This window comes from Phyllostomus discolor, chromosome 3 (genome assembly GCF_004126475.2).
Source record: "Phyllostomus discolor isolate MPI-MPIP mPhyDis1 chromosome 3, mPhyDis1.pri.v3, whole genome shotgun sequence".
Taxonomy (NCBI): Eukaryota; Metazoa; Chordata; class Mammalia; order Chiroptera; family Phyllostomidae; genus Phyllostomus; species Phyllostomus discolor.
In genome coordinates this window covers 194,629,669-194,642,150 of record NC_040905.2, presented here as the reverse complement: position 1 = coordinate 194,642,150, position 12,482 = coordinate 194,629,669, and the positions used below count along the sequence as shown (strand labels likewise).

The following is a 12,482-nucleotide window of genomic DNA, read 5'->3' as shown; positions in this document are numbered from 1 at the left end:
AAATGTGCTTTTGTGTATTTTGTTTATCAAATGTACAAGTCATATTTCAATTTGAGCATGATGAATTAATGCAAACAATTGTTTCATAGGCATTTGTATTTCTTACAACTGAAGATGGATATTTGTGAAGGAAGGTAATGAGACTTTTGCATTCTTCTTTCCCTGTCAGTTGCCAGCCTAGCAGAACCGCTGGTTCCAATCAAACGAGCGTGCACTGCTGGTAGCAGCACCAAACAGGAACAGAGAACGGATGTTGAAAGCAGCATCCTGTATAATATTATGCTTTGGACATCCATCCAAACTCGGTCCTTGGTGTAGAGGGGCTGAGGACCAATAAAATTTGTTTTGTGTTGTTTCAGTGCTATTACAAAAGGTACAGTTATCTTTCTGGTAAAGACCTGAGACATTTTAAAGGGAGGGAGGGACCCCGAATGTAACATGGACTTCCCTCAGGAAGGCAGATCAGGCCTCAGTCAGGTCCCCTTCAGAGCCCCTCAGTACCTGGGGACAGTTTGTTTCCTCCGTGGGACACTTCTCCGCTCAGACACGTGAGCACCTGCCCATGATTCATCTCTTCTTGTGTATCAGGACCGCCTCCGTGGCTGGAGGGTAGTCCGCCCCTAACTCTGGAAGGGAGAGGAGCCAGTGGCCCCTGAGCCGCCTCCTCCCAGTCCTGAGTCTTTTCCTGACTTGTGGGAGGAAGCGCGGCAGGTGAACTGCTGGGGACAGCCGCCTCGTATTCCCGTTCTCCTCACCCCTTTCCTCCCGTCAGTTTAGTTCTCTGAGGTGGGTCTTCAGAAGCCTCCGCTGTACTCTCATAGGGGAGCTTGCAGGCTGGTGGGGGAAGTGGGACAAGAGCCCATGAGGCAGTTAGGACCGATACAGGCAGTGGAGACCGCAGTTTTCATAGGTTTTAGGAGAAGGAGATGCGGGTGTGGATTGACGCGTCTTCGGGGGATGTCACCTGTTGGTGGCCGAGCTGAGAATAGTTGGTGTGTACACTATTCTTTGGAAGTGTTTTTCTTTCTGACTTAATCATAGGACTGCTTCTTCCATCTAGACTGAGCCCCCTTAGCTTCTCTCCTAAGTTGTTCCCCAAATCCTGTTCAGCTGCTCTTTCTGTCACAAGGACCCTGGCTTAGGTTTCACTGGAGCCCATCTCGGTAGGAGAGTGAATGGCCGATGTTCACGCTCCCCACAGACTCTCTGGGCCGCCAGACAAACAAAGAGACCAAGGGTATCTCTGGATGTGTCTCCAGCCTTGGGGCGAGCACTTAGAAGTCCCAGTTGGCACCAGAGAGGGAAGGCCACCTTCCCATGCGGCTGCAGGGCCAGCACACAGAGCAGGGACAGGAAGGGGACCCTGGCAGGCCAGCCAGATTAGTCGGAAAGGTGGCCATGACTCACATCTTCAGGGGCTGCCATGGAAACTGCATGTTTTCTCCACTTCCCATGGGGCTGCTGGGAAGGGTGCTTTTAAAATCTGCCTCCCCACGCTGCAGGCCTTCACCCCTGCCGCAGGGTTCAGCCCTCCCCATTGCCCGCCTCCACCGGGCAGTGACCCCTGCCCCGGTCAGGTCTGCTGGCCGGGCTCCGAGGAGACCACGGAGCCCCAGGTTGAACAGAGAAAAGGGAGCACTCAGAGGACTTGAGATAGACCAGGACGGAGGTGAAAGCACCGGCGGAATGGGGGTGTATGGGAGGGCAGGAGCTCACGAGGGCACAAGAACAAGTCCAACCTGGAGTCGACGGGTCCCTGGTAGGTGGCAGGAAAACCAGGGGGTGGGCAGACCATTCCCCATAGATTAGAAGCTTCAGGATAAATAGATTTGGGGGTCTTAAATAACTAGAACTAACTCAACGAGGTAATTTAAAACTCACTGGAGTTTTAAAATTCCTCATACTTTTCTGTTTTTCCTCTTTGAGAGGATGCCACCATTCCAGAAAGTGGGTGGTCCAGAATCCCAGCGTCATTGGACCGTTGGGGTTCAGGCGGAGAGCCCCACAAAGTCTCATGTCTTTACTGGAAAGATAACGACGGTTGCCCTGTGATCGAAGAGCCCAGTTTTCTCACGTCTCCTCTTAGTGATGTGAGCCTGGCCTCTTGTGACCAGCCCAAGCCCTCGCCCACCATGGCCTTCAGGGCACATGCATTAGTGTATATTACTTTAAACATGAAACAGTTTTAATTTTTAGAAACCTTTTGTGTTGCATTTATCTTCACTGCTTGTTATTAGTTGTGTCATGAAACTTTTTGTCCTGATGCACGGTATCTTTTAGAGGCTAACTCAAGAAAGAAAAGACAGGTGGTCAATGAGTGTTCCACGCTCCTGTGCCTTTTTCCTAACGTGTTTTTCTCCTGACAGGTTGACCTGCCCACTTAACTCGGCAGTGGTCCTGGCCTCCTATGCAGTACAGTGTAAGTCACCGAGGGAGGCAGATCGCTGGCTCCTCCGGTTTGACCGTGCCCCTGCCCCTCTCCCCCGGGGCTCTTGTTGGGAAAGCCGCTCTGGTTGTCCAGAGAGTTCCACTCGCATCCCCACTCGCACTCTCCTTCAGCTCGGGGATGTTGATTTAGGAAGGTGGTGGAAGGAGAAAGAGGATGGGCTGTGGCGTGCGGCTCTCTCCCGGGGGGGTGCATAGCACAGAAGACCCCCATCGCACATTACGTCTTCCGGGGGCTTTGCTCACAGTCTGTGCTTGATCTCCGTAATGAGCCCCAGTGGGGCCGATACTTACACCAGTCACCTCTTACAGACTTGGAAACCAAGACCTGCCTAAGTTGTGGAATTCACTGGAGGACATTCCTGCTACTTGTTTGGTGCCACTCTAAACACTGCTGGGATCTTAGGGATTTATTTTTAGAGTTTCCATAGAGCTAATGGGTTATATATATTTTATTCAATAGCAGTACTGCCCAACAGAAATGTGTATGAGTTGCATGAGTAATTTCAAAGATTTTATTTATTTTTAGACAGAGGGGAAAGGAGGGAGAAAGAGAGAGAGAGAGAAACATCGCTATGTGGTTGCCTCTCATACGCCCCTCCTGCTGGGGACCTGGCCTTAACCTAGGTGTATGCCGACTGGGAATCGAACTGGCGACCCTTTGTTTTGCAGGCCAGTACTCAGTCCACTGAGCTACACCAGCCAGGGCACATTGCAATTTTAAATTTTCTAGTAGCCATATTAAAAAAATAAAATGAAACAGTGATATTGGTTTTAATATGCTTTAACCCAATATTTCCAAAATGTTATTTTAATATGTAATCAAGGTAAACAAAATTATTAATTAGATTAGATATCTTACTTTTGTTGTACTACCTCTTTGGAAACCAGTCAGATTCTACACTGCCAGCACATCTTAATTTGGACTGGCCGCATTTCCAGTGCTCAGGAGCCACGTGTGGTTAGTGGCAGCCATACTGGGTAAAAAGTCCAGATGGACTTTTCCAGCAAGGCCTGTTGAGGCTGGAGCACCAGTCTCCTCATTAGTCAGCAGAACTTCATTGAGCCTGTGTCTCGTGACAGCCCTGTGGTAGATGCTGCTGCATGTGGTGACAAGGTGACCAGCCAGGTAGACGGCGAAGTGTGGCTTTATGGTTAGTTCACTGTGTGGTGCCAGCACAGGGCTCCAATGGAAAGCTTGTGCAGAGCCACGCGGCAGCTCAGGACTTAAGAAGGGCGCTCTGCCTTCTCCTAAACCCCACACCATCCAGGCCTGCCACCCTCTTGGCTGACCGCGTGGTAGCGAGTTGAGAGAGCAAGATGGCCCAGACATAGAGCAGGTGCTGGCTGAACTACGCGCCCCATTGTGGTCTCAGAAAAGGTAGAGTAGCAGGAGAAGGCTGATGGAGACTCTTGATGTGGCCTGAAGCCTGCCTACTCCCCTAGCAGAAAAGAACAGACATGGGGGAGGCGAAGAGCAGGGTGGCTGGGCATGCAGCTTACCTGCTAACCTGCGTGACACCAGGAAGCGGAAGACTTCTAACAGTAACCCTACTCACTAGCGAGACAAGACCCAGTGTTAGTCTCTGTAGCCTGCATCTCCTTCTGCCCATTGGGAAACCGAGAAGAGGTCACAGAGGTAGGCCTGGGTGGGTTTGAAAGTTCGCCTTTCCCTATGGTACATCTGGAATAGACTTGGCCGTGTCGCATGCATGTGGGAAATGGCACGTCACCAGTCAGCTCCATTCGTATTGCTCTCTTGACCTCAGGGAGTCCATGTCTGCCAGGCTGACCAGCTGGGGAGACCACGCCTTCCCACACCTCGGAGGGTGTTCACCCCTGGAGCTCTAGGTCTGAGGGACAGGAGCACTCGAAAGGATGCAGGACACAGTCAGGCTTGATTTAAATCCCGGCTTCTGCATTTGTGACTTCAGTGAATCTTGATTTTTTCACCTGTAAGATGAGGGTGATGATGGTGATTATGACAATTTGCAATATGACTCCTTGGTCAAATTGTGTGAAGGTGACCTACAACTACAAACTTCTTATAGTTGGACAGTTGCTGTTAACCGAGTCCGTGAGAGCACAGACAGGCCGCGTTACCTGAATTTTGCTTCTTCCACTTACACCTGTGTGACCTTGAGCCTCTGCAGGCCTCAGCTTCTTCATCCGCCGAGTGGGGATGCCCACAGTACCAACTTCACAGGGTTGTAGTGAAGATGGAAGGGGTTAAGACGGGAATAGGCCTCAGAACAGTGCCTGGCACATGGCAAGTGGTAACTATGACTTCGTGTCCGTGTCTGCCCAGTAGAAAGCGTTTAGAAAGTACTGCCTGTTACAAACAAATTCTATTTAGAGTAAAATTTAAGAATGGAAAAAAATCTTATTTTAAGCTTCAGCCGTCAGGTTCCACTCCACAAGAGACTAACAGGCTGGGGCTAAAGAAAGTTATTAGCATCTAAACAGTGCAGACGAGCTTCAGTGGAAATAGCAGCTTGACTGTCCTGCTAAGTAATATCATGGGTGTCCTGCAAGCTGTTTTAAGGACAAGTTCTTCATTCCTCCACCCTCAGCAAATACACTTTTTCATACTTCGTATATACATTTCTATAACATTAATTTTTAGATACGAAATTGCTGCATCAAAGGGAATGCCTACATTTTATCTGGTACATTTTACAACATTGTCCCAAGACGCGTGTCTATTACGAAGACAAGCCCTACCTACCAATGATCAGTGAGTCAGCGAGCCAAACGCTCATTTTCTTACTGGATAAGACAAAGTGATCTGTGGGTGAGACGTCTGGAAAGTCCATGGTGGAAGATCGCTGGTCTCCTGTCAGGGAGGCTCAGAGAATAACGTTTTTAGAAATATGGATTTACTCCATAATGCCCTCTGAGCCTCTGGCACGTGTGGGTGCTGCATGAGGCTCGGTGCACACAGACACATAGCCGGCTGCTCTGCTCAAGGGGGCCCGAAGCCTGCCGGGAAGGCAGAGGCGGGCCAGATGACGCTGGCACTGAGGGTGAGTGCAGAGGGTTTGCTGCATCCTGCCTGGGGGGAGAGGGACGGGGTCTGGAAGAGCCTCCTAGTGATGAAGACCCCGAGAAGAGCCTCGAAGCTCAAGTGGGAGGTGGAGGAATAGCTTGAAATGCCACACATTTGAGTCCCTGTGACATACTCTGTCTTTTTTTACAAAATGTAAAATATCAGCCAGAAGAATGCTTGGAACTTAAAAGACAAGGTATTTCCAGCGTAGAAGCTCTTATTTCTTTTCTTTCTGCCATCATTAGGTTTTGCACGCATCACCTGGGCATGTAGTGTAGCAAATGTACAGTGTGGGCTGTGCTCAGAGTCCAGCCTCTGTGCTACCAGCTGAGTGACAGTGGGCAGGTCCCTCCTTCAGTCCCGGGTCCATGGTCTGTTTAATGGGGTTGGAGGCATCACCTCCCACTGGGTCATCAGGAGCATCTCCTGCCATGATGCCCTTGAAATCAAAGTGGAAACCACTCTGTGCCTTGCAGATCTCTGTGTGTGGCTGTTAACTATGTTTCCCCCTAGTGGTTCGCTCAGGACTCTGCACAGAGTAGCCGAGGAAGATTTCAAGGGAAAATCTTCAAGTCTTGAAACCTCCCTGTAGGGAGGTTCATTGGCCCTGTGTTAAGTTCAGACGTTTGTCAGTGACTTGACTGAAGAGAGAACCTTGCTGTTCATCTTGGGGTTGGGACTGTTAGTTACACAATGGATGACCAAGTCACGATCCAAGAGGATCTTCTGAGCTAATGAAACCAACAGAGTAGAATTTAGTGGGACTCTGCGTGAGGCTCAGGAAAATCATTTGCAGCATTTGGTTGCCCTCTGGGGACATGACCACCGTCATCAGCAAAGGGCCAGCAGCAGCCCAGGCCTGGCAGGCAGCCTGGTGGGTGGGTAAGAGCACTGGCTGGTGGGTGGGCCACCTGGGTTCTGGTCCAGAATTCTGATCAGTGGCTCTGTGATTGGGGCGAGTCCCTTCTCCTCTCTGGACCCTAATTTCTCCCCCTTTCCCATGAGGGGATTCTCAGGCTTTCTTGAGCTCTCCTCATTGCCGACCCTGTGCCAGGGCATCTAAATCACTTCCTGTAAATGCACTGCTATACACTTCACTATGCACAAAATCACTTGTCGGCCACACTGTGCTGACGACATACAGCCTTGACACTTCTGTCCACAGCTTAGCATCACTTGGCTGGCCGTCACGGCCCGTGGGCTACCCTCGGCCAAGTCCGCTTGCATAGGCCACTGGACTTTCTGCCCTCTCCCCCTTCCAAAACTGAACTTTGCAGTAGCTTTTCTACAAGGCAGTGCCAGGTACCACATCTCTGAGCACGTACTGTGGGCCTCGCCTAGGAGCTATGCCCTAAAGATCATTCATACCCACTCCTAGCCCGTGAGGAACAGCGTACGGAGGAAATAGCTCCATTCATCACTGTGGGATCTCAAAGAGCAGCCCTTGTGTATGGTAACAATTGAGGGTCTGCAAGGCTGAGTGGGTGTAAAGAAAGATACCCTTGCATCTGACTTTGTGTTTGAAAGCCACCTACGCGGCCACCTGGCGCACATCCTTCTGGCATTGGCCGTGAAGCACCACTGCCCTGGTCCTCCCCAGTCCCCGTCCTTGTGAAAGAGGAGTTGCGTGTGCTTTGGGAACCTTCTGTGTTTAGCGGGCGCTCTGAAAGCCTCCTGAGTGCTCGGAAGCCCCATGGCATTGAAGCCGGCTGCAGGGTGAATTCATTCAAACCTTTGGAAAGATCTAGGTTCTAAGAAAAAGATGAGAAATAGTTTTTTTTTATTTCATCAAGAAAATGAAGTACTGGATTAATTGCTCATCAGAGCTAGAAGCTGTCTTTCTCACTCCTGTCTTTATACAGATGGGAAAGCTGAATCTTAGGGAAGGGAAGTAGGTGTTCTTGGGTCCCTGCCCAGGGTTCTTCCTCCCAGTCTCCTCCGCAGTCCAGACGCCCAGGTGGCTCCAGTCCCCAGGGCAGCCGTGAGCACTCGCACAGGTTGAGCACCGGCTGACTCTCCAGAATACGAATCACACCACAGAGCTCAGTGGGTTGTGACTGCAGAGGACAGTCAAGGATCTGGGGGGAGAGTGCCATCTGGACCTGGGGCCAGCCTGGGAGCTCCTCTGTGAGGCCCCCCCTTTCTCTCCCCTCTCCGGCTGCAGGTCCCCAACAGTTTCTCTGACAGCCCCAATACCTGTCTCCCTTTCTTCTGACTCCCCCTAAGAATGTTTCCCTCTCCCCCAAAACTCTACCCTCAGCCTTGCCAGGACCTAGATCCTTCAGCCCCACCCACTCCCATTCCTCATGCCCCTCCCCCCATGGCCTCTGAACACATCCTGGTTCCCTCCCTTCTGTGCTTCCTGAATTCCAGGGAGTGAATCAGGATGCAGACGGTGAGGTCAGCATGGCCCCTCCTCTGCCCTCACCCATCTTTTAGAGCAGGTTGGTCCAGGGTTAAATAGCCGTGGGGCACTGCAGGAGGCTGCACAGTGCCTGGCGTACAGAGAGTGGCATTTTTCTGAGTGGGTCCTCTTACTTTACCCAGGGGTGCGACCACAAAGTGCTGCGTGGAACTGCTGTGGAATAGGAAGGACTGAGACTCGAACAGTCTCCTCCTTCCCCCTTGTGTGGCCTCGGGGACAAGGAGCGTTTGGTTGGAGCACAGGGGGCAGTACTTCACCCATAGGGAGAGTTCGAGTAATGAATGTGGATTCCGGAGCTAATGGGGAGCTCAGGTTCCTGTGGTGGCAGAGCCTTCGGGGAGAACATTTCCAGTTAATGTTTTTCGTACGATGCTATAGATGCTCATACACACAGACCATGTTGACAAGGCCGTTTCCTCCTCCTCCTGTCTTGACAGCTCATTTTGGAGACTATGATCCTTCCGTCCATCAGCCGGGCTATCTTTCCGACAGCCAGTTTATCCCAGATCAGAACGATGACTTTTTGACGAAGGTGGAGTCGCTCCACGAGCAGCACAGGTGAGGGGGGGAGGGGCGGCCTACTTTGGGAACCCCGGCGGGGTGCCGTCAGCCCCGCATCCCCTCGTGTTTGCTGTGTTCTCCTCTCCCTTGCGTTCACGAGTCCGCTTTCAAGACGTCAGGGGTCCGTGAACCTTTGAGCTTCACGAGGGCGTGTATATTCGGCATGACTGGCCTCCTGTAAAGTGTCAAAACGCAGTGAGAGCTTGGCGCAACTTGCTGTGCTCTCTTTTAGGATCTTGTTGAAATCGGTTAACTCCTCAGGGAAAGGTCCGTTTTTAAAAGACTGCCCCACAAATGGGCCCTACCAGGCAAGCCTTTTCGTGGTTTACCCCATTTAATAACACGGGCCATTCCTTCAGGTGGGACTGAATACGCAGGCTGATGGACGAAACTGCTGACAGGCTGGGTCAGGCCGAAGCCCTCCCTAGCTTCCGCTCATGAGGTTGCCTCACTCCCAGAAGGGAGCCTCAGGCTTTTGCACTGACAGGGGCCAAGCCTTTCCTGCAGCAGCACACCCCACCTGGCCTCCTCTTCCCTTGCCTCAGTTACAGTGACTCCCCCACCCCCCAAATGGAAGGCTGGGCCCCAAGGGACCTCATGTGCTTGGGAAGGCCATAAAAGCAAAGGCCAACCACCCAGCGTCCCTTCTAAAGGGCTCTGCCAATCCTCTCCCAGAATTGCTCTCCAGGCAGAAGCCAGTGTCCTAAAATAGTCCAGTGACGTTTGGAAGTTTGAGGCTGCTGCTTAGAGGGTAGATAAAGGCAGAAAGACCTGAAGAGCACCTATTAAGCAACTGGGAATAAGTAGGTTGCAAATTCCAGAAGGTGACAATCTTCTGTGTCTGAGTAGTGAGAGCCTGCTAAATGAGAAGTATTATTTAATGAAGAAATGGGTGGGCTAGTCGAAGTCTTATTCAGTGGACAAGAGGGAAGACCTGGTTTAGTAGCATGTAGATTTAGATTGAGATTAGTAACATAAGGCAGTTAGTAACTTTAGAGTAATGCTATCAGATTTTTTAGGTTTGTATGGATTTTTAAACTTGGAGTTAACATCCTCTGTTGGGTGAACTCTGGATCTTCTGTCTCCTCTAGTGGGCTGAAGCAATCGGAAGCTGAATCCTGCTTCATCAACATAGCGCGGACCCTCGACTTCTACGGAGTGGAGCTGCACAGTGGCCGGGTAAGTGCCCCTGGCATATTTTGCTTCAAAAAATTGTTTTAATTTCTGGAAGTCTGAAAGCATCTTCTGAAACTTTTTCATTTGCAAAAAAAAAAAAAAGACCCCATAAAACCTTTTTTTCAGATGTTTGGAAGTTTATAAAGTAATACTGAGTTTTTCTGGTTATTTATTCAGTTGCTTTTTTCATGTTTGCCTTTGTACTGAAGGCTTTATCTGGGGGTGGGGGTCAGAGGATTGCAAACAGGTAATTTTTGTAGGCATTTTATATTATGGTTGAAGAAGCAAAAACCTCTGTTTTCCAAGCAACACTTTAATGAGTTAAGCTTTCTACTATTTAATCTCAGTGCTGCTCAAATTAGAGCTAATTACTCAAATATGATTGTGTTTTTAAATTATCATGATGTGATTATGAACATCAGTATTTTCAGTTGGTTGTCACTTTTTAAATAAAATTGACTAATATCTATTATTTCCTGAGCAATTTCTGTCTGCCACACAGTAGTTTATTTATTTCCTGTGAGGTATTATCATTACTCCCATTTTACAGTTGGAGAAACTGATACTCATGGGCTTTTCAAAGGGACTTATAGCACCTAAGTAGTGGCTTTAGCACGTGACCCCAGCACTGTCTGATACCTGACCTTTCCTTTTCCTGCCTGTAATTGGCCCACATCATATCCAAAAGGAAGCCGATATTGGTTGAACACCTAGTATGTACTGGCCATTGTTCCAGGTGCTCTCATGTGAGACCGTGAGGTCTCCTTTAAAAATAATAGTGACCTCATGAAGTTAGTATTCTAATTATCTCATTTTGCAGATGAGAAAACTGAGGCCCAGGGAAGTTGAATTAAGTGACCAAATCTTATATCTATATAAATATTTTTGCAGTCCATAGAAACACACTCTTCAGTCCCAAAACTGTGGCAGACACCTTGCAACATCGGGAATAAAGTAGAAAAAAGATACTGGATCTTACAAAATATCACCTTTGGGACTTGACCATTAAGTCCTAGTTGCAAATTATATTTTGTTGCTAGTGGAATGCTGTGGAGAACTTTCTTCAGTGGTAAAGTAGGCTTCACATCTGCCTGAGTTGATCTGTGTCCTCCCCACGCCCAGCGCCGCATGAGGGTCCTGAGGCCAGATGATTGCCTGTCTAGCTGACAGCTCCAAGGTACCAGAGGCAGCTGGGTCACCCGCAGCTGTGCCGTATCAGCCCAAACCCCCTGAATCTCAGACTTGATTCCACAGAGCTTCTCAGTAGTTCAGAGTCTGCAGTGGGTCCTGCTGACTCTCCAGGGCCTCCCTCCTCCAGGTGTGACTCAGCAGTCTCAGCTGCTCTTGGCTGTGGCTTCAGCATCTCAGCTCAAGGCCTCGTGCTCGTCTCGAGGAGAGGAGGCTGGAGGCTGCGCACCGGCTCTTACACGATCTGGCTCGGAGGAGACACACTGTCACTTCTGACCTTAGCACGTCGGCCAGAACTAGTCAGATGGCCCTGCCTTCTACAAGGGGAGCTGGGAGGTGTGGGGATGGGCGTGGGAATTGAGTGGTCAGTAAGTGTCCGTGCTACCGGCTTGAGGTGCAGACTGACGGACCACAGGGCCAGGAGATTTGAGACCCAGGTCACTGCCCACCCAAGCCACTCGTTTATGTCCCTATTCTGCACTCAGGTTTGATTTTATTTGCTCATCTGTTTGTCCTGCCTGCTTAGTATTTTTCCCTACATTTTGATCCCAGGTGTCATGTTTAAATGCAGCCCTGGTTTTCACCAAGCAAATTTGCTTTTGCTTAAGCGGGTGCCCAATAGTGTCTGCTCCCTGAATTCTCACTATATGGGTACTGTTTTCTTTGGCCAGTCTCTCTAATTCCTCAAGTTCACACCATTTTTTAAAAGTGAGTTGTTGCAGGTTCCGTCTCACAACCTTTACTTATATTCTGTTATTTCAGCCTGATAAGAACCTTTGGATGTGGGTTCGATAATCCTTATTGCATAAAAGGAAACATTAAGGCTCATTAGTCCAAAATAACACAGTTAGTAAGTGCTGTCTGAGTCAAATTCTGCTCTTTCTTTGTAATTATGAATATCTGGGCAAACAGGCATATAGATAACTCAAGGGAGGGAACTGTTTTATTTGAACATTTATGTGCATATACTCACCATGTCCCCAAACAGACTTAAACAGCTTCATGGTGCTGCATCTCCCTTCCGTATCTTTGTTATCTACAGCAACGCCTCGCACACAGGTTCTTTATAAACATCGGATTTATTGGATTTATAAGCAGCATTTCTGTTTTCACTGGATTTAAAGCTGGTGGATGTACACTTCATTGTAATAGCTAACCCTTTCCAGGGGTGGAAGTTGAGGTGTATATAAAGCTGTGAAGGGCGCAAGATCTTTCTGATTTTAATGTGAGATCTCATGCTAATTGGTGAAAAGGTAGAATCGAATTTCGTTTCAGTGATTCTGTGGAATGAGCGGGTTTGCCCGGTAACTCTCCAAGCTGGTGAGGCAGGTGTCAGGCAGAGGGTGTTCACTTTAGGAGAATCTGGTGCCGAGCACCTGGATCTTAAGTACCTGTTAAGATGGGATTTTTGCCTCTTCACCATAACGTTTTCCCTTTGGAGCTCATACACGTTGCCGTTTATAAAAGCGTGGGTGCTCGAGATCCCAAAGGAGACGAGCCTAACCGTGACATGCCGTGCATCTGAGCTCTTCCTTTTGACAGGATCTGCACAACTTAGATCTAACAATTGGAATTGCTTCTGGGGGCATTGCTGTGTACCGAAAATACATTTGCACAAGTTTCTATCCTTGGTAAGTA

The 12,482-nt window shown here is 49.3% G+C and overlaps 1 protein-coding gene across 11 annotated transcripts in view; it reads left to right on the top strand.

The window, feature by feature from the left end:
- Positions 1 to 12,482, top strand: part of PTPN3 (protein tyrosine phosphatase non-receptor type 3) — a 105,003-nt gene that overhangs the window by 40,684 nt on the left and 51,837 nt on the right. For all 11 annotated transcript variants that reach the window (XM_028521991.2, XM_028521973.2, XM_028521982.2 and 8 more), the window contains 5 exons: positions 90 to 134; positions 2,367 to 2,419; positions 8,357 to 8,477; positions 9,572 to 9,659; positions 12,387 to 12,475. In XM_028521991.2, coding sequence (XP_028377792.1) covers positions 90 to 134; positions 2,367 to 2,419; positions 8,357 to 8,477; positions 9,572 to 9,659; positions 12,387 to 12,475 — 396 coding nt within the window. The remainder of the gene's footprint in view (positions 1 to 89; positions 135 to 2,366; positions 2,420 to 8,356; positions 8,478 to 9,571; positions 9,660 to 12,386; positions 12,476 to 12,482) is intronic.